The sequence below is a fragment of the Oncorhynchus mykiss genome, chromosome 2 (genome assembly GCF_013265735.2).
Source record: "Oncorhynchus mykiss isolate Arlee chromosome 2, USDA_OmykA_1.1, whole genome shotgun sequence".
NCBI lineage: Eukaryota > Metazoa > Chordata > Actinopteri > Salmoniformes > Salmonidae > Oncorhynchus > Oncorhynchus mykiss.
In genome coordinates, this window is record NC_048566.1 from 82,755,870 (window position 1) to 82,782,157 (window position 26,288).

Genomic DNA, 26,288 nt, shown 5'->3' on the forward strand with positions numbered 1-26,288 from the left:
GCAAAGCACTTTATAACTTTGCTTGACATACAACATGCAGGCAATGTTTGTTCTGAATTCAGCAAGCAGTATTTACTCCGTCCTCCTCATCTCAAGTGTGGACATGAGGCTGCAAAAATCTTCTGCCACTGGAGTCTATCTTTGGCTGCAGCTTGCACCCTATCCTATGAGAGGCCCAATGCTTCCAGCTCAGCCACCATTATCCATCACCAACTAGCAGTGGATTCTCCAATATCAGACACTCATTTAAACCTCACACAGTCACTGCTACTGAGCCATGCAACCGGATTCTGAATGCACAGAAATCTGACCCTGTTTGTACAGAAACCTGACCCTGTTTGTCTCTTCTATGAGCATAATCTGTGAAGCGTTGAGAGTTCGAGGATGAAGACACACAACTACATATCAAGGATGATATTGCTATGATATGATTTATACAATGATTTTGATGACTTTTCAAAGTCAACAAGATGATCCGAAAAAAGATTTACTTACTTATTAGATTTACCTGCTTCTCATCGACTGAATCCTGCTATGAGTGTTTCACAAGTCTTCTCATTGTCTTGGATTCTGTGTCCACAAATGCCACAAAATGGATCCGAGGGTAGATAAAATAATAATTAAATAAAACAAATTGTACAACAATGTAATAGCTGTTTTAGAATGGAAAAATGGGACATACTGTACTGGGAATGGGATTAAAAGTTCATGCTATTAAAGCTAGAATCCTTTGAAACAATAAAAAAGGGGTCACCTCAACTGTGTTTGGGTAAAAAGCTGAGGGATAGGCATGAAGAAATGGTATCACTCTCAAATTCATAGACAGAGCTATAAACATCTGTGGTTCATAACTAGGTTATGAGATGAGCTTAGTTTGACTCCCCAAACTGAAATATTATGGGGCGGTTTCCAAATTAAGCCTGGACTTAAAAGCAATGTCAATGAATATTCTCCACTCAGCGTGCTTATGGGAAACCTGCCCAATGATTATTAACACAATTAAAGGACAATAACATGACTACGGTAAACAAAGTCTATCAGTCAAAATATGTTTAATGAGTGATTAAAACATGAATTGTCAATGCTAGGGATGTTGTCACATTGCTTTCTCCAAAATCTGGCAAATGTGACAAAATAAGTCCATTATCCCGTTGGGAGATCTTTTCTTTAAATAATGTCTCCAAGTTTCTTTGGCAACAGGTGGTCACATTCAAGTAGCCCATCACAAAAGCTCACAGAACACCTGAGCATAGCCTACACAACATTCCTTCACAACATCTCAAAGCAGTGTTAAATCCAAAGTCAGAACATCGGAAATGGTAAAAGGGTCAGCTTCTGAAAAGGTTGCAGCATCTGAAATGGTTAAAGGAGTCACTAAGGTGAAATGTTTTGTTTTTCCTCTCCTCTCCCTCATCCACCCATCCATCCATCCATCCATCCATCCATCCGTCCGTCCACACATCCGTCCACACATCCGTCCGTCCACCCACCCACCCACCCACCTACCCACCCACCCATCCATCCATCCATCCACCCATCCATACGTCCATCCATCCGTCCATCCACCCACCCACCCACCCACCCACCCATCCATCCCTCCGTCCATCCATCTGTCCATCCATCCGTCCATCCATCCACCCATCCATCCATCCACCCGTCCATCCATCCATCCCTCCGTCCATCCATCTGTCCATCCATCCACCCATCCATACGTCCATCCATCCGTCCATCCATCCACCCATCCATCCATCCACCCGTCCATCCATCCATCCATCCGTCCATCCATCCATCTGTCCATCCATCCACCCACCCACCCACCCACCCACCCACCCACCCACCCACCCACCCACCCACCCACCCATCCATACATCCATCCATCCCTCCGTCCATCCATCTGTCCATCCATCCACCCATCCATCCATCCATCCATCCATGCAGCCTCTGTGTACCATTTACTGTACGTCCCAGATCTCGCAGAGGAGGGGTGTGAACTTGTGGTCGCTCATGCGCCAGGAGGTGAGCATTTCAGCATGGTGGTGGTTGAGTGTCCGCAGCTCAGTCAGACGGCCCAGGAGACGGGCAAAGTGCTGGGGCTCCAGCGGGTGCTGCATTGCACAGAACCTCCTGAGCACCTCCAACATGGGCTCCTGCAGCCTCTCCACCGCCTGCTGGCCCTTCACGTACGGCCGGTCTGTAGAGGAGATGAAAGGGAAGTTCAATATTTTACAACTAAACGATAGATCGTTTCTCACCCTGAAAGTAGTCTATGGAGAAGGAGAAACTGTATTTCATGGTTTGGTTTACAAACTTCAAATAACTTTAGCCATCGCTAGCTAAGAAGGAGTGATAGGGGGCATTTGACACATTTAAAAAAAGACCAATCACCTTTCAAGTTGATTTTTGTTGATTTGACCATGACTTTTTAACTTGTGCCACATGCCCAGGTGGCAGCTCACCTGGTGACAGGATAGTAATGGCGGTGAGGAGGGCGTGTTCTTCCTGCATCATCTGGAGTTCCCCGATGCTTTTATAGAAGGTGAACATGGGTGTAATAAACTCCTCTGATATGCCTGGAAAACATGCGGAGGTGCATGATCAATATACACCCACTGGATGGCAGTGTTGTCCATAGATGCAGTATAGATCACAGGGGAATCGGTTCAAACATTGTTCAATATATATATACTGATATCTAGTATAATTCCCATAACGTCCCACTGTAATGAACCAAAATATGTGATATAAAATTAGGGGTAGTATACCATTTGAGGATACCATTGGACTTTTCCCGGATTTCAATAAAAAAAATCCTGAGAGCAGGACACCCCCACCTCCACCACTACTACCACCACCAAAACCATTTTAGAAATCCACCCAATCCAGTCAGTCAAATCACAGAGCCATAATCCTTCAGAAATGCCAGGAGCGCACAAAGAGGGAGAGAGGGGCACAATAGAGCTCTGGATGTTTAGATAAAGAACAATAGCCTCTTTAGACATCTCTCTCTTTTCCCTCAGACTGGCCTTTAGCTTGAATGTCTCTCAACTAATCCATTCACTCAGGACCTGCACCAAGGGATGTAATGACGCAGACATAGCAGCCATCTCTACCACTCTATATTCAACTGTCCAACCAGGGGTATCAAAGTGACAGCTCAGATATGACTGCATATTACAGCAATACAGTAGGCTTTAGATATCAAGGCAGCCAGACTGCTGCACTCTTTCAAAAATATATGAAAGTGAGTTTCATAAATAAAGATGCGGAAATAAATTTAGTTAGGGATTACTATGAAGATTTCCTAACATCAACAAAAGGTCCAATCAACGATTCACAAATATGGGCTTCTCTATTAAAAGTAATTATTGTAATATCCCAGTTAGCAAACTGGTTTCAGTGAGAAAACTGGTTTCAATGATGTCATTTCAACCAGCTTTGCCCACTGGGGTAATGTGTTGTCTTGTGTACTGTACACACAAATCAGAATATCAAAGCCAGATCCTATCGTTTGATGTGTTATGACCAGCACAATTAATTGGATGTTTAGTGAATTATTCATACCACCTTACACCACACTGCCATCCGATACCCAACACTACCAGCATTTATGGACGATAAATCATGTGCATAGTTCTACCTGATCCAGTCTAGCTAGCACCTGAAGACAACAGCCCTCTTTTACCACCCTACCTGGCACAATGCCCATTCACGCTCACAATGGAATGAAATGCTATCCGGTAGGCAGGGGTCCGTTTACACGGGTAACCCACACCTGGCCAAGGATCAACAGGTCAGTACACTGCTAGGCTACCAGTCTCCTCGTCAACTAGATCGTCAGATAAAGCAGTCCTATCCATTATTCACACCAGACCTGTGTCTGTGTGTGTGTGTGTGTGTGTGTGTGTGTGTGTGTGTGTGTGTGTGTGTGTGTGTGTGTGTGTGTGTGTGTGTGTGTGTGTGGTCAGATGCCTATCAATGTCATGAATATTTCATGCCAACCATGGATTGTGGTAAAAGTTTGTTTGACATGTTAAGGTGATGTTCATGTTGATGAAAGAGCTGAAGATGGTTTCGAGGATCATGGTACTGATGATAATGATGATAACCTCCATTTAGTTCTAATAGCAGTAGTAGACTTGTGGATGGATATTGAAGTATTGTTGTAGCATTTTCACTTGTATGCGCCAGTTTCCCAGTATGAACGCACCACTCTTGCGTATCCTGTCCTCCAACACCTCTGTGTGTCCATGGGGTAGCTTCCTGGTAAACACCTGTGCTGAGCGCAGGAACATGGCCTCCACTGCCGAGCCCTTCAACAGTGCGATCTGATCCTCATGGTCCAGGGCTGAGAAACCTGCACACATGCACCCACCCACACACAAATGCACACAGACACACACATACACAGACACACACACACAGTCAGGGGAGGCTATTGCAGGGAGGAAGGTAAGAATGGACCTCCTCTATGGTTTGTGAGAAATTAAAAATAACGAAATGTAAAAAATCCTCTTTGTAAATAAAACTATGCTAAATAAACTCACTCAGTAGATGCCTCAACAACAGAAAGAGATTAGTTAAGGAAGACCTTCCCTTTTCAATGTAATATAACAGAGGTGTTTTGGTGATGAGTTACATTGCCTGAGACCTTCCTTGTCTTGCTAAGATTATTGAGTCCTTGGTAAATGTCCAACTTTGTTATTTGTTTACCTGAGAAATGTATTTTGAATGTAAACTAATCAGGGTTTAGGCCTGGGCACAGCACTATTACAGGAACCACTGTAGTGGTTGCTGTAATGACAGCCTACCCCGACCAAACCCGGACAACGCTTGTGCGCTGCCATATGGGACTCCCAACCACGGACGGAAGTGATACAGCCTGGAATCGAACAAGGGACTGTAGTGACGCCTCTTGCACTGAGATGCAGTGCCTTAGACCGCTGCGCCACTTCAGGGTTGTTAAAGATCTTGTTAACGCTTTAGACACTAAAATGAAATGCTGCTTTGCTTGTGGACCTGTCAAAAGCTTTTGATACTGTTGATCATGCTATTTTATTGAATAAGTTGTCCTCGATAGGCCTGAGGTCTGACTCCTGTTCATGGTTTAATGAGTATCTTAGTGAAAGAACTCAAGCCATCATGATTGATGGGGTTAAGTCTGAATTTCTTGATGTAAGGTGTACCACAGGGGTTGATTTTGGGACCTGTTCTCTTCACTATTTATATAAACACCATTGGTCTATCTGTTAAAAATTGTAAACTTCATCTATCTGCGGCTGATACTATTTTGTACGCTATTGCCCCGGCTGTTGATCTGGCTGTGTCAAAACTACAGTCAGATTTTATAGCTATGCAGGAATCCCTTGCTGATTGAAAACGTAATACGGACAAAAGGAACTACATGTTGTTTTTAAACTCCCGTAAGAATGTTTCAGATGAACTACATTAGATGTTTCTCCAATTGAACGAGTTCCCACATATAAATACTTAGGCATTTGGATTGATATGGATTTGACCTTTAAAAAACATATAGATGAGCTCGTTAAGATGCTACCATTTAAAGTTGGCTTTTTCTACAGAAACAGATTGTGCCTTTCTGTAAGCAGTAGGAAGTAGATTATTCAGTCAAACTTTTTATCTGTTCTTGATGATGATGATATTATTTGTCAAAGTGCAGCTGCTGCTACTCTTAAACTCTTGGATGCCATCTACCATAGTGACCTTTGTTTTGTTACAGTTGACAGTGATGATACTCATCACTGCATCCTGTGTCAGAAGGTTCGCTGGACTTCGCTAAATACCCGTAGTAGATCTCTACAATACTCCCTTTTCATTTACAAGGCCCTACTTCATAAACTTCTGTCTTATCTAACTTTGCTGTTGAAGTATAGACACCTGAGTTGCCTAACCCGTTCACAGGATTGGTTAACTCTTCAGGTTCCCAGGGTCTCCACCGAGCTAGGTAACTCTGCTTTTATTTAATGCACCATATTGATGGAACAACATTCTAAATACATTTCAACTTAATGTTGTGGTGCCGTTCAGGCAGTTTAAAGTATTGATTGGGGACTTATTTGTGGAGGAATGTAACTGTTTTTCTGGGTGATTTGTGATGTTTTATTTGTGCTTCCCATGACTGTGTTTTGGTATTTTAATGTGTATTTTAATGTGTATATATGTATATTTTGTTTAAAATGTGTATTTTTGTGTTGTATTGTGCAGGGCACATTTGAAAAAGAGAATTAGGTCTCATATGTCTTCCCTGATCAAATAAAGGTAAGTTAAAAATAACAAAAAATACAGTCTGGAATTACAATGATGGCCGATGTCAACACCCGCTCGGTCCTATTACGTTAAGTCATACAAGCTATTTGTTGCTATGATGATGCCAAGGAGCCGATTAGACTATAAGTATGGAGTACCGAAGTACAAAAGGCCAGAGGTTGACTGATAATCCATGTTGACTGATAATCCATGGGAGTAATCTATTTATATCAACCTTTTATGTATTGAAAATATTGGCATGATCATCGTAGCATAATAGATGTCCAGACCTGGAATGTTTTTGGTAAACTCCACCAGCACTTGAACATGACTGGTGGCCATCTCTGTCAAAAGAAGGAAGTTCTCTTCTGCATTGAACTGCTCTTGTAGCTGGAGAAACAACAAGGGCACACAAACGGGAGATGATTACAGAATGTGTGTGGAGTGACACTGCTGGCTGATAAGGAGTTTAATGTCACTTCATCTACGACTTGAGGGAAAAAAACTGTCTGACTTCTACTTGGATAGAGAGCATGTGGTGTAAGTCGTATCTATTCTGGGATATGTTACAAGGGTATCTTACTGTCTTCCATGAACTATGAATATGTCTGAGTTGTAAAGCATACACTATGTCTTGGTGAAAAACACACCCCATTGGGCACATGCTGGTTAAATCAACGTTGTTTCCACATCATTTCACTGATATTACGTCGAATCAACATGGAATAGACATTGGATTGACATCTGTGCCCAGCGGGACAGAATTTGCTAGAATTGTAGGAGATATCACGTACCAGTTTTTTGGCCATGTCTTGAGGAATTCGATGTTTCTGATAAGCTTCTACAATGAAGCTCAAGAGAGCCTGCTGCTCTTGACTGAGTTCAAGATTCTCCTGAAATAAAACCATTAGCTCTCCGTTTTGAATCTCTTCGGTGTAACACTAGGGCTATTTATGGGTCATACTTTGTAAAGTGTCAGTCTTAGCTGTGAGTAATACAATCCCTTGGTGGCAAGGACTTTAGACATGTTTAAATATTCATGGTTTACTTAAACACTGGGCTTTTGGGGATCACTGACAACTGCAGCTGAGGCACCTTTATTCCCCCTCATGTTCATGTAATTCCCATATGCAGTAATTTTTTGTTGATAGTATTAAGATTCCTCAATTGGGAATCACTGACATATCTCCCATTTTGAAGAGCCAAAAAACATTCTAAAGAGTAACAGGGGGAGAGTTTACCTTTGACAGTTTGGTGGTGGAGGTGACCTGTTTGGTGTCTCCGTTGTCTCCCCCCTCTGTCTCGTCCCCGGTGGACTGTCCTGGTGAGACCTTGGGGTTTTTCCTCAGCCTTTTAGATTTACACTGGATCTCTGTCAGCAGACCTGCGGGCGTTGATGACGGGTTCAAACACAAAGTGCTGAAAGAGAATTTCACCCTTACTTCTTCAATAATTATTATCTTTGTGAATGCACTGTAGCCACTGTAGTTTGATATTTTTTCAAGTGGCTCCATAGTATAGCTATGGGTTTGAGAAGGTTACTGAGAATGTTTTGAACAATGATTTTCACCTAAGGTAAGCGGTTAGCACAGATGTAAAGTTCAGATAATTAGGGAATTATTTTCGATGACTGGGGATTTCTCCTTTATTACAAATTCTATCAGTGTGATATTATTATACATGATACAACCCCTGTATTTAATGTAGGGAGTATGTCAATGTTACTCCTTTCAGCAAAGTTCTGACAAACCAGGGAAAAATCTATGATCAGTGTTTCCTTTGAATGAAGACCTTCAGAATTGGCTCTTTTAACATTGAGACCAAAGGAGACTGTGAGATCAGGCCATGATAGCCATCCAGGCCTGCCTAACAAAAAGCTTTGGGAGTCATCGGAGGGAGCACTGTAGCGCCAACAGACAGGGCTGTTGAATGCCTGCTACCTGCAATATTCATCCCAACTTCCTACAACATTTATGAGCAACATGAGCCCAACTCCTTCCTCCTGCTCTCCTGACTCCCCCCACCTCTCTCTCCCTCCCTCTCTCCCTCCCTCTCTCTCCCTCCCTCCCTCCCTCCCTCCTATCTTTCAACCTTTCAACCCGGGCGCCGAAGACGTGGATATCAATTAAGGCAGCCCCCTGCACCTCTCTGATTCAGAGGGATTGGGTTAAATGCGGAAGACACATTTCAGTTGAAGACATTCATTTGTACAACTGACTAGGTATCCCCCTTTCCCTTTCCACAGTCTTTCCTTTAAGAGCAACAATGGTGAGACCTTTCAATTGTGAGAGGTATGACACACTTTCCCTTGGTGGAATTTGTTAGAGGAAATTATGGTTGAAATGACTAATTATGTATACATTCCAATCAGAACTGACTAGTCCAAATGCTATAATGTACTGTACATGTGAATTTTCTCTCTTGCTCCCATTCCCAATTGTATATAATGTAGTCAGGAGTTTAGTAACAATGAAGGTCTGTTCCTTACACTGTTCATTCAGTTGTACAATCTGACTTCGTGCTGATAACGCGAAGGCTCGAGAGCTAGAGGGCCCTCTACTTGTGAAATGGATAGAATGTTTAGAAAACGCTGACGTCATTTTCACTTTATAACCTGTGGAAATATGTGTATGTGGTTAGTACTCTCTTGAAATAAATGCTGTTACCTGGCTTTTAAGACTGGTCTCGATCTACTTCATGCATAATTAATGAACTTACAACTCATTAATGAAATAGAAAGAGTGCGAATTTGGTTTTGGCTACAAAACATACAGGAATTTAGAAATTCCACTAACAGAATTCAAATCAGTCGTGTCAGAATCCACAAAGACAGTTCTCTGCTTGATCTGAGACTGCCTCCAGTGCATTGAAAGAACAGTATGATACTATCACAGTCTTATGAAGAGATAGTCAGGGGGTCAGGCTCACAGCTAGACATGTCCATCAGAGCAAGACACATGTCAATCACAGCTAGACATGTCAATCAGAATCAAATACTGAGAGTGAGATAACTCTGTTTTAATCATGTTGATCCTAAACTGATAAAAAGTAAATGGATATATGAATGGTAAAATGCAATAATATTGATGAAATCCAAGATAATTAAAAATAATTAAAAATAATTAGTAGACTGCAAATTGACAGCAAGTAGCCCAAAGAGATATAATATTTGACTAAAACATAATCATTTCAAACCTTAAATTTGCATATACGATCACATATATCTCTCTATATTCTCTATAGGATCAGTGTCCCACCCGTGGGACAGTTGAGCCAACATGCGCTAATGTGACATATATCTCTCTATATCTCTTAATTATGCGTAGGAATACTTTGGAACAGGTTTCCAAAATTATAATCACTTGGAGCTGATTTGCTGGTGTTTTTACAGTCTTTTATGTCCAACCCAATTATTAGTATTTTTTTATTTGAAAAAAAAAAATGCCCAGAAAACTTGGGGGTCCAATAAATTGTTGTGGAACCATGCTCTAGCGCACATATGTCAGAGTCAAGGCCCGCGGGCCACATCCGGCCCGCAAGAAGGTTTTTTACGGCCCCTGGGATGATCTTGATTTATTATTAGAACCGGCCCGCAGCAAGCCGGCAGCCCGCAGATCTTTTACACGCACCAATACTACATTTCCCACAATGCAAAGGTGACGCACCGAGCAGTAGGCTGCTTCATTTCAATATTTATTGGCACAGCAGTCGTCAGCATCACAGTAAAATTAACTTTCAGATACCCATCAAAAATGGCAAAACGGAAGGTGGATACTGAGAACCGGGGGTTTCAAACAAGGTGGGAGTCGGAGTATATGTTCACGAAGGTAGCTGGAAAACCTGTGTGTCTTCTGTGTGGAGAAAGTGTGGCGGTACTGAAAGAGTATAATCTGAGACGACATTATGAAACGAAACACGCGGACAAAAACAAGAATATGGACATGGAACAAAGGCTACAAAAGGCAGAGGAATTAAAACGAGGCCTCAAATCTCGACAGGCTCTGTTCAAAAAAGCCAAATCACAAGGCCAGGCTGCTGTCAAGGCCAGTTTTATTTTGGCAGAAGAGATCGCTAAATCAGCCCGGCCATTTACGGAGGGGGATTTCATCAAAAACTGCATGATTAAAGTTTGTGACGAAGTTTGCCCAGAAAAAAGGCAACTCTTTTTAAATGTGAGTCTGAGCAGAAACACCATTGCCGAGAGAGTAGACCAGTTGTCCATCAATCTAAAAGAGCAGCTTGTGAAAAAGGGAAAAGATTTTATTGCATATTCCTTGGCTGTGGATGAGAGCACCGACATTTCTGACATTGCCCAGTTGTCAATTTTCATCCGCGGCGTGGACTCCAACCTAAGCGTGACAGAGGAGTTTTTGGCTTTACGTCCTATGCATGGCACAACTACGGGGCATGATTTGTATGAAGAGGTGTCAAGATGTGTAAATGAGATGGAGCTGCCTTGGGAAAAACTCGTGGGTTTGACAACCGACGGAGCACCTGCGATGTGTGGACACAGGAGCGGACTGGTGGCGAAGATACGGGAAAAGATGCAAGAGGAAAACGCGACAGGTGAGCTGACAGCTTATCATTGTATCATACACCAGGAAGCGTTGTGCGGTAAAGCCTTGAAAATGGAGCATGTAATGAGCATCATCACGCGCACAGTTAACTTTATCAGAGCCAAAGGTTTGAATCACCGCCAGTTCAAGGCATTTCTGACGGAGTTAGAAACGGAGCATGGTGATTTGCCTTATCACACAGAGGTGCGATGGCTAAGCCAGGGAAAGGTGCTTCAAAGATGTTTCGAGCTTCGTGAGGAGATTTGTCTGTTCTTGGACAGCAAAGGGAAAGACACAACACAACTCCGAGACGAAATGTTTCTGTGTGAAATGGCTTTTCTGTGTGACATTACGAGTCATCTGAATGCAATAAACTTGCAGCTGCAGGGTCGGGATCGTGTCATCTCTGATATGTACAGTACAGTGAAGGCATTTAAAACCAAACTGACTCTGTGGGAGACGCAGATGCGGAAAGAAAATTTGAGCCACTTTCCCAGCTGCCAGACCATGAAAGAGAAGCTCTCTACCAGTGCGTTCCCGAGCACACAGTTGGCTGATAAAATAGGTATGCTTGCCGCTGACTTTCGACGCCGATTTGCTGACTTTGAAGCACAAAAAAGCAGGTTGGAACTGCTCGGTAACCCATTTGCTGTTGACGTGGAAAGCTCACCACCAAACCTCCAAATGGAGTTGATTGACCTCCAATGCAATGATGCACTGAGGGCAAAATATGCGGCAGTGGGTGCTGCGGAGTTCGCCCGTTTCCTCCCCGGCACAATGCCCCAGCTGCGCATCCAGGCTGCTCAAACGTTGTCTATGTTTGGCAGCACATACCTGTGTGAACAACTGTTTTCTTTGATGAACCTGAACAAAACATCACACAGAAGTCGACTTACTGCTGAACACCTCCACTCAATTCTGAGGATTTCTTCAGCTCAGAGCCTTACCCCGAACATTGATGAACTTGTGGAAAAGATGGGACACCACCAAGTATCACCCTCAACCTCAAACAAGTGAACATTACTGTGCAATCACATATTTAGAGTTTTTACTCAGTTCAAGTTTAAAAGTTAAAATTTAATATTTGTTTTCACTGCATGTTACTTCTCCTTAAACAAAGTGTTGTTTTTGATTAATAGATTTTTGCACTTTATTTTTTTGTATTTCAATCCAATTATATTTTAAAAATATTTCAGTTGAGTGGATGATAGAAAATTGCTATTATTGTTTTTTCTTTGAAGTAAATTTAGCCCACTTTTGCTAAAATAGAAAATATAGTCTACTGATGGTGCCTTGAATACCGGTTTCTTTCATTTAATGTTCATGTTATGGGGATATTTATATAAAGGAAATTTGTCTTTTGTGTCTGTTGAAAATTAAAGATTACTGACAGAGCCATAAGAAAATATTGCTTTATTTATCTGATCATATTGTAATATATTTGTTAGGTTTTCAGTAGGTTCAATTAGGTTCACTAGACTATATGCGTCATTTAAAATTTTTTCAATGAACATTCGAACAGTCCGGCCCTCGTCTTGTAGCTGATTTTTTTATTTGGCCCTCCGTCCATTTGACTTTGACACCCCTGCTCTAGCGGGAAAGAGCAGGTGCACTTATTCTTAAAGGAGGTGCCCTTAGAAATGTCCGTGCTTCCGTTGAATTAAAACAAAGTGTTTGAACATGAATTTTTGTACGCGCAGGTAATACCGTATAGTATGTGCATCAAGTAACGAGTACCATGAGTTAATAAAATCTACAATATAGTCTCTCAAGTAATAAATGCAGATAGTAGTATATCAAAGAGATGGTGTTATCACCAAATTCATTTCCTGATGCTAGCAAGATATTCTGTTGCACTTAAGAAATAGCAATATGGTACACTCTTAAATAATTTTCTATCTACAACTTCAAAGAGTTATTCGGCTGTCCCCATAGGAGAACCCTTTGAAGAGCACTTTTTGGTTCCATATCAAACCCTTTCCACAGAGGGTTCTACATAGAACCCCAAAAGGGTTCTACCTGGAACCAAAAAGGGTTATCCTATGGGGGACAGCCGAAGAACCCTTCTGTAACCTTTTTTTCTGTGTAGGATATCCATGCATCTGCAACTCAGTGGCATGTATTCACAGATGCCAAGGGAAGCCCGGCTTTTAAATAATAATTTAACTTCCGTCTCTGTCTCTGTGTTTTTATAATTTTCCATCAATTTACAGGTAGCTGAATCCCACTGGAGAAATAATCTGAGCGAGGGAAACAGATTGCCCCTCTGTTTCAGTATGTGTAGCCCATGTATCTGATGCTGTCTGCACCAAAACAGTATGATATGTTGCAGCTGGAGCATTTGATTGATTGATGCCAGCAAGCATCTGGCCTCACTTGATCATTTTTTATAAAATAATTAGCCAATCAATTGAGCTCACTCACTACCGAGTTCCAAACTGCCTCTGGAAGCAATGTCAGCACAAGAACTGTTCATCGGGAGCTTCATGAAATGGGTTTCCATTTGTGGTGTAAAGCTCGCCACAATTGGACTCCGGAGTAGTGGAAATGGTTCTCTGGAGTGATTAATCACGCTTCACCATCTGGCAGTCTGACGGATGGATCTGGGTTTGGCGCATGCAAGGAGAACGCTATCTGCACCAATGCATAGTGGCAACTGTAAAGTTTGGTGGAGGAGGAATAATGGTCTGGGGCTGTTTTTCATGGTTCGGGTTAGGCCCCTTTGTTCCAGTGAAGGGAAATCTTAACGCTACAGCATACAATGACATTCTAGACGATTCTGTGCTTCCAACTTTGTGGCAACAGTTTGGGGAAGGCCCTTTCCTGTTTTAGCATGACAATGCCCTCGTGCAGAAAGCAAGGTCCATACAGAAATGGTTTGTCAAGATCAGTGTGGAAGAACTTGACTGGCCTGCACAGAGCCCTGACCTCAACCCCATCGAACACCTTGGGTTGAATTGGAACGCCGACTGCGAGCCAGGCCTAATCACGCAACATCAGCGCTAGACCTCACTAATGCTCTTGTGGCTGAATGGAAGCAAGTCCCCACAGCAATGTTCCAACATCTAGTTGAAAGCCTTCCCAGAAGAGGGGAGGCTGTTATAGCAGCAAAGAGGGTGCCAACTACATATAAATGCCCATGATTTTGGAATGAGATGTTCGACAAGCAGGTGACCACATACTTTTGGTCATGTAGTGTAGCTAGCTAACTTAACTGGTTCATTGTTGCCCATGTGAGGATCTTAGGCTAGCAAGAATTTTAGCTAGGTAGCCTATGACAACAAAAACTAAAAGAATACTGTATGACAGAGTCATAGACCGTTTTGCCAACATGAAAGAGAGGAGGGTGGCATTGGTGTTCATCTAGTCTATAAGTGTTTTACTTGCACGCCCACGCACGCGCACACAGAAATCAGTACCATTGACAGCCACATGATTTTTAGCAGCATTGATTGGACTAAACAGTTTTTGGTATCTTTAAGTTTGTTTTCAGTGTATTAATCTAAGCATATATAGCCTTGTTGATTTGATGATATTTAAATGTCTGTCACGCCTACTCCCGCTCCCCCTTTCCAGCGCTCGAAGTCGCCAGTCTACTAACCACCGATCCTGGCAACCATCATTACGCACACCTGGACTTCATTCACTTCCTTTTATTTAGCCCTCAGTAGCCTCAGTCATCAGGCAGTATTGGTTTGTTTTCGTTCACAGTCTGTATACTTCTCATGTTTTGTTTATCGGCATTCTTCATTATTATACTCACCTTCTGCACCTGCTTCCTGACTCCCAGCATTTACGTGACAATGTCTAAGAAGAAAAGGTACTGAAATAGGCAGTGCTCCTGTTCTCTTTGTGCTGACTTGCGGTAACTCCTTGTTTCTAAATCAGTAGTTGTTTCTAAATCAGTAGTTGTTTAATAAACTGTCGAAAACATTAACTTGCATGAAATATTTGCTTTGTGGACTTCACCAGACAGATGTTGCTCTCCAGTTCTGTGATGAAACAAACATATGTGTAGTTTAATTTATTCTGCCACTGTCACGCCCTGACCTTAGAGAGCCTTTTTATGTCTCTATTTGGTTTGGTCAGGGTGTGATTTGGGAGGGCATTCTATGTTCTTTATTTCTAGGTTTTGTGTTTCTATGTTTTGGTCGGGTATGGTTCTCAATCAGGGACAGCTGTCTATCGTTGTCTCTGATTGGGAATCATACTTAGGCAGCCTGTTTTGCCACCTTAGGTTGTTGGATGTTGTTTTTTGTTAGCTCGTTGTTATTTTGTTGTTTTGTTTGGTGTTTGGATTTAATAAAGAATCATGAACACATGCCACGCTACACCTTGGTCCACTTCTTCAGACGAGCGTTACAGCCACTGTGTGACTTGTCTTTTTGTGGTCATGGCCTTAATATATCATGGTGGCGTATGAATGAATGGGTTATGGAGCAAACAACGCAATTATCACAACAGGTTGTAATATGGATTTTTTTACTGGCTTGGCTTGGCTTCCTCAGTGATTTTACCCACACTCTGCTACAGCTGCATCTACATGGATTCTGGAGTAAAGACCATCAAGAGTGAATAAGCATGTCATTGACTTTCTTGTCAAATGTACTGTACCTTTTTCATTAATGGATGGTTTATGGTTTGTTTTGACTATTAGTCCCTTTCCTTATTCATTATACCAGTACTTCACAGTCTGTCCATTAAGAGTGGCATCATGGGTACAGTATCAAGGAGAACAGCTGTTGGCGGGGGCTGATACTCACACTCTGCCAGCATGCCCATCTCTTTGCACTTCCGGAGACGACACTCCTGGCACTTCCTCCGCATGTACATGTCCATCTCACAGGTCCCTCCATTCTTGCACTTGTACACAGCTTTCTTGGTCATGCTCCGTCTGAAGAAGCCTGAAGGCAGTGATCAACACAATTACCCATAGTGACCTCAGTCTATGTTCATATGATTAAATACTATTGATATTATGTACTGTAAAGGTGGAGTGTCCTTGAAACTGATTAGCTCAATAGAAATATTGGAATAAACCTGATAGACTTGCCCTACAAATACTATGACATGATACAAGTACACGGTCACCCATAAATTACACCTTTAATGAAATGATGGCATTGGATTTTTGGTTGATCTATACAATCTGCCCTTTGCCTTGACATATGCCCAAATGGTGCTTCAAACCATTAACATGAACCCATTTCAACAGTGTAACTCATAGTTCTAACAGGTAATTAGACATTCAAGCGCAGGGTGATGAGTACAATATGAAACGCATTAACATTGCTTAGCTCTGGTTCCCTCCGCCATTATTCAGATGAAAGCTGACAGGGAACCCTATCCGGAAGGTGAACCAACGAGGGACAATCTAACCTCAAACCTACACTCAGACATGAGGCAGGACATCCCAGTGACCACAACCTTGGCATTGTCCACCCCAACAGGGTGGAATTACACTTGCACCCATTCACCTGGGGTTTTACACGAAATAGAATAAAACAATGTTGTCATAAAACAGTTAAAGATAGATTGTTAGTTGTGGTTTGTCACTTTGGGTGTGACTGAGCTCGTAATTTGTACATGGTGCTGTAAAGTAATGCTTACTCTTGGCACTGTGTGAAGTCCAAAAACAATACATACATTTTTCCTTGTCATGAGGAAATATAATATTGATCACCTTCTGAGTGTTTGTCATACCAGTGGAGCAGTGGTGAAAGTAGAAACAAACAGTGGTGAAAGTAGAAACAAACAGTGGTGAAAGTAGAAACAAACAGTGGTGAAAGTAGAAACAAACAGTGGTGAAAGTAGAAACAAACAGTGGTGAAAGTAGAAACAAACAGTGGTGAAAGGAAAGAGACCTCTGTTAAACAAAACACCAAAAAGTGTAATGACATTTGGCGATAGTCATTAGGACAGAATTTATGAGTCCACTGCAGTCTGTGCGTGTCTTGGTGTCGGCCACTCTTCTCTCCCTTCACAAAATGTCTGTATTCTAGTCTAACCACATTACATTTTAGAGAATAGGCTATAGTTTACCACCCATTTTCAAGCCCATTCGCTGATTTTCCATAACTCATTTGGTAACATTTGGTAATGATAGAAAGTGGTGTAATAACTGACAGGTTTCTTGACATTTTGTTTTAATTATTGTGATGGGCTCATGTTTCCCGGTAAGGCATACCCCCACTATTTATTTTGCCGGGACACCAGTACCAGACTGTATCGCCTTACTTGACCCTGCAGTGGAGTAAACTTCAAAAGAACTGAAGTTTAACAGAACATCCTCACCACCAGGTCACCTAATGTCATCTATTTTCATTCTTGTCCTCTACGAACCAGTCGAAAACAACATTCTTATCAACTACAAGTTATTTTCAATAACACATTTCCTATGAGTCACTTGTGGGATCAACGTCTCTCCCTCCTCACAATTGAATTTCCCCTGTGGAACATCATTACTAAACCAACAAGCCGGAAGGCTTAATGAGCCAAATTAGGACTGGAAATGCAATTTAGTGCTTCAAGTGTTCAGCTGTTAACAATACTTTATTTCACACATGTGCATGTAGAATCACCTCACCAGAAGTGACAGCCTTTTAGAAGATGTGAGCCGATCCATAGAGGGCTTTCTCAAATGTTGAAGATGCTATTCTTTGGTGCTATCTTTGCAGTCAATAGCACTTCAATGCCTACAGTTATGATCTAGCTGTAAGAACCACTGTTCTTACAAAAAATAATGGTGCTGGATAGCTGGATAGCTGCAGTTTTACAGGCTCCTGACCAATTCTGCTATTTTGTGGTTTTTTTTGCACTTAATGTTTCTGCCATCATTTCCTATGAGAGCTCCTCGACATCAGAACAGCATTCACTAACCTCGATTTGGAGGAAGATTTCTACTTCAACGAGTCGGCAGCGCAGGACATACTGCTCATCCCGGACCAGGTCCTAATCCCCGAGACTTGGAAGAGAAAAAGATGGCGCAAACAAAAACATGCTCATCGAGTGAACGCACTCCTAGTGAACGCACTCCTAGTGGACGCACTCCTAGTGGACGCACTCCTAGTGAACGCACTCCTAGTGAACGCACTCCTAGTGAACGCACTCCTAGTGAACGCACTCCTAGTGAACGCACTCCTAGTGAACACACTCCATGTGAACGCACTCCTAGTGAACGCACTCCTAGTGAACGCACTCCTAGTGGACGCACTCCTAGTGAACACACTCCTAGTGAACACACTCCATGTGAACACACTCCATGTGAACACACTCCTAGTGAACGCACTCCTAGTGAACGCACTCCTAGTGAACACACTCCTAGTGGACGCACACCTAGTGAACACACTCCTAGTGGACGCACTCCTAGTGAACACACTCCTAGTGAACACACCCCTAGTGGACGCACTCCTAGTGAACACACTCCTAGTGAACGCACTCCTAGTGGACGCACTCCTAGTGAACACACTCCTACCATCATGTCATCTGTGCAACTAGAGGCTAAAAACTCTAGATCACCTTCACTCCACACACAAAAATGCATAAAAAGCTCTCCCTCGCCCTCCATTTGGCAAATCTGACCATAACTCTATACCTCTGATTCCTGCTTACAAGCAAAAACTCAAATAGGAAGTACCAGTGACGAGCCCAAGACAGAAGTGGTCAGATGAAGCGGATGCTAAGCTACATGACTGTTTAGCTAGTACAAACTGGAATATGTTTCAGATTCATCCGATGGCATTGAGGAGTTTACCACATCAGTCACTGGCTTCATTAATAAGTACATTGACAACGTCTTCCCCACGGTGATTGTACGTACATACCCAACCAGAAGCAATGGATTACAGGCAACATCCACACTGAGCTAAAGGCTAGAGCTGACACTTTCAAATAGCGGGACACTAATCCAGACACTTATAAGAAATCCCGCTACACCCTCAGACGAACCATAAAACAGGCAAAGCGTGACTACAGGACTAAGATCGAATCCTACTACGCCTGGGTCTGACGCTCGTTGAATGTGGCAGGGTTTACAAACTTTCACAGATTGCAAAGGAAAACCCAGCCTCGAGCTGCCCAGTGACACAAGCCTACCAGACAAGCTAAATGCCTTCTATGCTCGCTTCAAAGCAAGCAACACTGAACCATGCATGAGAACACTAGCTTTTCCAGATGACTGTGTGATCACGCTCTCCGTAGCTGATGTGAGTAAGGCCTTTAAACAGGTTAACATTCACAAGACGGATTACCAGGACATATACTCAGAGCATGCGCTGACCAGCTGGCAAATGTCTTCACTGACATTTTCAACCACTACCTGATCCAGTCTGTAATATCTACATGTTTCAAGCAGACCACCATAGTCCCTGTGCCCAAGAACGCCAAGGTAACCTATCTAAATGACAATCCCCGTAGCACTAACATCTTTAGTTATGAAATGCTTTGAAAGGCTGGTCATGGCTCACATCAACACCATAATCCTAAAGACCCTGGACCCACTACAATTCGCATACCACCCCAACAGATCCACAGATGATGCTATCTCTATTGCACTCCACACTGCCCTCTCCCACCTGGACAAATATAACACCTACACTACCGTTCAAAAGTTTGAGGTCACTCAGAAATGTCATTGTTTTTTAAAAGAAAATATCATTTTTTGTCCATTAAAATAACATCAAATTGATCTGAAATACAGTATAGTTAATGTTAATGTTGTAAATTACCATTGTAGCTGGAAACGTCAGATTTTTTATGGAATATCGACCTAAGTGTACAGATGCTCATTATCAGCAACCATCACTCCTGTGTTCCAATGACACGTTGTGTTAGCTAATCCAAGTTTATCATTTTAAAGGCCTAATTGGTCATTAGAAAACCCTTTTGCAATTACGCTAGCACAGCTGAAAACTATTGTTCTGATTAAAGAAGCAATAAAACTGATCTTCTTTTGACTAGTTGAGTATCTGGAGCATCAGCATTTGTGAATTTGATTACAGGCTCAAAACGGCCAGAAACAAAGAACTTTCTTCTGAAACTCGTCAGTCTATTCTTGTTCCGGGAAATGAAGGCTATTCCATGCGAGAAATTGCCAAGAAACTGAAGATCTCGTACAGCTATTCCCTTCACAGAATAGCGCAAACTGGCTCTAACCAGAATAGAAGGAGGAGTGGGAGGCCTCGGTGCACAACTGAGCAAGAGGATAAGTACATTAGAGTGTCTAGCATGAGAAACAGACGCCTCACAAGTCCTCAACTGGCAGCTTCATTAAATAGTACAGGAGGGGACTAAGCACACACACACTAAGCACACACTAAACACCCACAAACAGGGAAATCGATACCCAATAAAAGGTGTTATTACGTGCTCCACTAAGGAAGTTATTTATCTTATAACTTGTCCTTGTGGTAAAAATTATGTAGGTAAAACAAAGCGCGAATTAAAGGTACGTCTCTCAGAGCATCGTAGCACCATTAGGTGTAAAAACTTTACTTATCCAGTTGCGGCCCACTTCTTGGAGGCAGGCCACTCGATTTCGTCTCTGCGTTATATTGGCATCGAACATGTCACCCTCCCTAGGAGAGGGGGTGACCTTGATAATTTATTGTTAAAACGAGAGGCTGCCTGGATCTTTAATTTAAAGACCCTTGCGCCCTTCGGTCTCAACGTAGACTTTGATCTTAAGCCATTCTTGCGATTATTGTGACTTTGCCATTGTAATTGTTTGTAAACTTGTGTAGTCAAATTAATCTATGATCGTATGCTATCCATTTGTTGTTTGTATGCTGTTCTTTGTATGACATTTTAATATTTGATTATTAACCAATGATATTAGGCCACTCTTGGCCATGATTACAGACACCTGTGTCTTTTGACACTATATAAACAAGTCATCCCGCAGTGTTTGTGATTATACCCTGATGAAGACAGCTTGGCTGTCGAAACGTTGGTATTACATTTTTGCATCTGAGCTCCTAGAGTGTGCGGCTCTCTTTTATTTTCAAGTTTCTATTCCGCTAGCCAGCACCTCGTCTTAATAGGTGTGCGTTTATTTTTCTTCTAGACCACGTCGAGTAAACAATAGTTTAATATTTCAACAGCGGCAGGCGATAGACAGGTCAAGGAAAGCAGGGGTCAGTAAACCAGGGTGGGGCAACAGTACCGGACGACATGCAGGCTCAGGGTCAGGAGCAGGCAGAGTGGTCAGGCAAGGTGTCAGAGGAAGGCCCTAAAACTTGTCAAAGACTCCAGCCACCCAAGTCAAAGACTGTTGTGTCTCCTATCGCACTGCAAGTGGTACCAATTCACCAAGTATGAAACCAACAGGACCCTGACCATCTTCTACCCCCAATCCATAAGACTGCTAAATAGTTAGTTACATAGTTAAACAAATAGCTACCCAGACTCTCTGCATTGACCCTTTTTTGCACAATTTTTTTTTTATTCATCACATGCTCTACTGATACTGTTTATTACCTATCCTGTTGCCTAGTCACTTTATTCCTAGTTGTATGTACAGTACCAGTCAAAGGTTTGGACACACCTATACATTGAAGGGTTTTTCTTTATTTTGACTATTTTCTACATTGTAGAATAATAGTGAAGACATGTTCTAAAGCGAGTACTGTAACAATATTTGTCGTTTGGCTTAAGGACAACAAAGTCAAGGTATTGGAGTCCATCACATAGCCCTGACCTCAATCCCATAGAACATTTGTGAGCAGAACTGAAAAAGCCTGTGCGAGCAAGGAGGCCTAAAAATCTGACTCTGTCTGCTCTGTCAGGAGGAATGGGCCAAAATTCACCCAATTTATTGTGGGAAGCTTGTGGAAGGCTAGTCAAAACATTTGACCCAAGTTCCACAATTTAAAGGCAATGCTACCAAATACTAACTGAGTGTATGTAAACTTCTGACCCACTGGGAATGTGATGAAAGAAATAAAAGCTGAAATACATCATTCTCTTTACAATTATTCTGATATTACACATTCTTAAAATAAAGTGGTGAACCTAACTGGACAGGGAATTTTTAAGACAGGGAATTTTTACTAGGATTAAATGTCTGGAATTGTGAAAAACTGAGTTTAAATGCATTTGGCTAAGGTGTATGTAAACTTCCGACTTCAACTGTACATGATTCCATATGTGTTATTTCATAGTTTGGATGTCTTCACTGTTATTCTTCAACGTAGATATAATTCAATAACTTCAAATCCCTACACATCGACTCGGTACTGGTACCCAGTGTACACAGCAAAATTAACATTACTCATTGTGTATTTAATATTACTTTTATTTTTTTGTGCTATTACTTTTCTATTATTTCTGTATTTTCTGTCTTTCTGCATTGTTGGGAAGTTCCCGTAAGTAAGCATTTCACTGTTAGTCTACATCTGTTGTTTACAAAGCGTGTGACAATTTTTGTATCATGTTTTGATACCTTTACATCCCTCACAGGTGAGAGCATTATAGTGATACCCGGATGCCTTGTCCCCACACACCACACACAGCTCCTCCCCTTTGACACTGCCTGTGTGGGATGTGTGCCGGGTCCTATTGCACACCGCAGGCACTATGGTGGACGCCTCTTCCATTTCAGCATTATAAGTGCCCTCTAGGGGTCCTTTCCTCAGTTCATACATCCCTGTGGGTGAGTACCACTCATCGGCGTTGTACTGGGGGTAGTAGTTCTGACTGGAGTAGTATGGTGGGGAGGGCTCCACCGAGGGGTATTGCATGCTGGGATAGCTGGTGAAGGGTAAGACTTCCTGGTCTTGGAGCAGAGGGCTCCCTTGTTCTGCCAGAATATCTGGATGGAGAAAAGAAAGAGGCATAGATTAAATGAGAGTATCACTGAATAGAAGTGTGCAATTAACTGATGATTTTAATGATGTACAGTTTTTATAGCCAATAAAAAGTCAGCATTTTTTCAGCATGGTTCAGAAAAGCCACAATAGCTACACATTTCCCAAGCCAATTAGTCCTGTATTTTCCCAAGCATAGTGAGTCACAACAAAACCATTTATCTGATCAGACAAAAAACACTTCCCAGCAGAAGCTAAAGTAGTATTAGATAGTGACTTAATTAGAGTTTTTAAACGTTAACATAACAGGGGATAGTAATCTACACATATAAACCCAGCAAAACTTAAAGGTAGACTCAGCGATATGACGCAAAAAGTAAACAGCATAGTGGGTCAATATTTGCAACAACTAAGAGCGTTGAAGTGCAAGGCTCAACTTCTCCACTGTTTTGGTGTGCTGGCTACCACACTGTAACAGCATGAAGCTAACCCATGCACATGCGCAGATTCTGTGTGTGACTGTAAGAGCAAAGTATGCATGTAGCTCATCTCAATATCTGTGGCAACATCATTTAGCTGAGTCTACCTTTAACCTCACGCTCTCACAGAACACTGCAATAAAAGACTGAAAGGACAGCTTGAGCTAACTAACTACCTCCAAAGAGATATGGTACTTTTTAACCTTAATTTACAGTAACTAGGCAAGTCAGTTAAGAACAAATTATTATTTACAATGACAGCCTAGGAACAGTTGGTTAATTAACAGCCCTTTTCAAGCGCAGAAAGACAGATTTGATCTTGTCAGCTCAAGGATTCGATCAAGCAACCTTTTGGTTACTGGACCAATGCTCTAACCACTGGGCTACCTGCCAGCCCTGTACTTTCTGCATATACAGTGGGGAGAACAAGTATTTGATACACTGCCGATTTTGCAGGTTTTCCTACTTACAAAGCATGTAGAGGTCTGTAATTTTGTATCATAGGTACACTTCAACTGTGAGAGACGGAATCTAAAACAAAAAAACAGAAAATCACATTGTATGATTTTTAAGTAATTCATTTGCATTTTATTGCATGACATAAGTATTTGATCACCTACCAACCAGTAATAATTCCGGCTTTCACAGACCTGTTAGTTTGTCTTTAAGAAGCCCTCCTGTTCTCCACTCATTACCTGTATTAACTGCACCTGTTTGAACTTGATACCTGTATAAAAGACACCTGTCCACACACTCAATCAAACAGACTCCAACCTCTCCACAATGGCCAAGACCAGAGAGGGTGTAAGGACATCAGGGATAAAATTGTAGACCTGCACAAGGCTGGGATGGGCAACAGGACAATAGTTAAGCAGCTTGGTGAGAAGGCAACAACTGTTGGCGCAATTATTCGAAAATGGAAGAAGTTCAAGATGACGGTCAGTCACCCTCGGTCTGGGGCTCCATGCAAGATCTCACCTCGTGGGGCATCAATGATCATGAGGAAGGTGAGGGATCAGCCCAGAACTACATGGCAGGACCTGGTCAATGACCTGAAGAGAGCTGGGACAAAAGTCTCAAAGAAAACCATTTGTAACACACTACGCCGTCATGGATTAAAATCCTGCAGCGCACGTAAGGTTCCCCTGCTCAAGCCAGCGCATGTCCAGGCCCTTCTGAAATGAGTACAACCCCAAGAACACCATCCTAACCGTGAAGCATGGAGGTGGAAACATCATTCTTTGGGGATGCTTTTCTGCAAAGGGGACAGGACAACTGCACCGTATTGAGGGGAGGATGGATGGGGCCATGTTTCGCGAGATCTTGGCCAACAACCTCCTTCCCCCACTCAGTAAGAAGATGGGTCGCATGACAACGACCCGAAACACACAGCCAGGGCAACTAAGGAGTGGCTCCGTAAGAAGCATCTCAAGGTCCTGGAGTGGCCTAGCCAGTCTCTAGACCTGAACCCAATAGAAAATCTTTGGAGGGAGCTGAAAGTCCGTATTGCCCAGCGACAGCCCCGAAACCTGTAGGATCTGGAGAAGGTCTGTATGGAGGAGTGGGCCAAAATCCCTGCTGCAGTGTGTGCAAACCTGGTCAAGAACTTCAGGAAACGTATGATCTCTGTAATTGCAAACAAAGGTTTCTGTAGCAAAATATTAAGTTCTGCTTTTCTCATGTATCAAATACTTATGTCATGCAATAAAATGCAAATGAATTACTTAAAAATCTTACAATGTGATTTTCTGGATTTTTGTTTTAGATTCCGTCTCTCACAGTTGAAGTGTACCTATGATAAAAATTACAGACCTCTACATGCTTTGTAAGTAGGAAAACCTGCAAAATCGGCAGTGTATCAAATACTTGTTCTCCCCACTGTATCTATACTTATATTTCTACTTATATTATACATATTTCTATATTTCAGAAATGCTTTATCATCAGGTTTATCTACTCTGTCATAAAATATACAGCAATAATTCTATTCCTATTTTGTAAGCGTGAACCCTTGGTTAGACGACAGCTAGCATTTGAACCATTTCGATACCTTAATTTCACTTTTATTCATTAAAATACATAAGGTAAAAATACATACTGGGCAACAACAAAAGACAGCATGAATGTAGCCGTACAGTTTTATAGTGTTGAGTTGATCCAAACTCATCTGATAACACACATAACCCAAACTGACGCAACACGATCGACAGGCGTTAGACACTGACCTCCTTAAGGTTTGATCTGGACCATGGCCATCTCAGGGTCTCTCAGAGCATCCACAATAAAAACCTCCCCTTTCTCTATCATTCTCTCACCGTCTCTCTCCCTCCCTCTCTATCTCTCTTTCTTTCTCTGACCAACTGAAAAGTAATCCCCCTCTGCGGCTCTACTCTTACCGTTACTTCTTCTACTTCAGCATAACTCCCTCTATTGTCTTCGGAAAAGGAAATTCTCAATTAAAATGCTGGTTCAATAGTCCTAAAACAGAACAGTTTTGTGCTTGCTTGAGGACTGACTCAGGAATGACAAAGGGGAGCAAAGGTTTTCATGGTTACTTATTAACTTGACATTCACATTTCTGCCCATCTATAACGTAGTTGTTTTGGTAATGTGTAAAGTCACTTTCACATCTGGCCTGTGTGACTGGCTGCAACTGACTGAGAGGTAATGTGTGTCATAGGTGTCAACTCGATTGCCTGATCCCAGATCTGCATGTGCCAACTCCCATATCATTGGCATGCCATATGCATATACTGTAAAAAAAAAATGGTACACTGCATATTATGTATTGCATGACAAAAATAGTCAGAGGAGTTGGATGAAGCACATACAGTACTGATCTGGGACCAGGCTAGTCATTGGAGGTTGCTTACCAAAGAAGTGTGAGCTCTCAGACAGTGGGAATCCATCGTTGGGAGGGATCTGTAGTAGTCCCACCACATTGACGTTGTGGCCCACCCACTCATTCATTCACAAATCTGGTTGGACCTCAGCTCAGAACCTCAGCTCAGAGTAAAGATGGTGTGATTGGCCAAGACACAAGGAGGGAATTAAGAAAGTTCTTTCCAGTCCAATCCTGTAAGAAAACTAAGATACACCCAGACATAATGTTAGTGTTACTTTTGACATTTTGTTAAGCTACTTGGTGTTAAATACCTCATGGACAACTCTTTAGCCTTCAGAAA

At 42.1% G+C, this 26,288-nt stretch overlaps 1 protein-coding gene across 6 annotated transcripts in view; it reads right to left on the minus strand.

Moving 5' to 3' along the window:
* Window positions 1-1,861: 1,861 nt before the first annotated feature.
* Window positions 1,862-26,288, minus strand: part of LOC110497735 (bile acid receptor) — a 32,780-nt gene continuing 8,353 nt past the window's right edge. The window contains exons 2-11 of one of the 6 annotated variants that reach the window (XM_021574071.2): window positions 25,977-26,190; window positions 23,574-23,634; window positions 22,261-22,629; window positions 15,584-15,724; window positions 7,506-7,648; window positions 7,059-7,157; window positions 6,555-6,654; window positions 4,208-4,354; window positions 2,457-2,570; window positions 1,862-2,191 (exon numbers count right to left, since the gene is read on the minus strand). In XM_021574071.2, coding sequence (XP_021429746.1) covers window positions 1,953-2,191; window positions 2,457-2,570; window positions 4,208-4,354; window positions 6,555-6,654; window positions 7,059-7,157; window positions 7,506-7,648; window positions 15,584-15,724; window positions 22,261-22,629; window positions 23,574-23,580 — 1,359 coding nt within the window. In that variant the 5' untranslated portion in view covers window positions 23,581-23,634; window positions 25,977-26,190 and the 3' untranslated portion in view covers window positions 1,862-1,952. Of the gene's footprint in view, window positions 2,192-2,456; window positions 2,571-4,207; window positions 4,355-6,554; window positions 6,655-7,058; window positions 7,158-7,505; window positions 7,649-15,583; window positions 15,725-22,260; window positions 22,630-23,573; window positions 23,635-25,328; window positions 25,652-25,976; window positions 26,191-26,288 lie in introns of those variants that run through there. The other 5 variants (XM_021574080.2, XM_021574063.2, XM_021574106.2 and 2 more) reach the window with 5 other exon arrangements.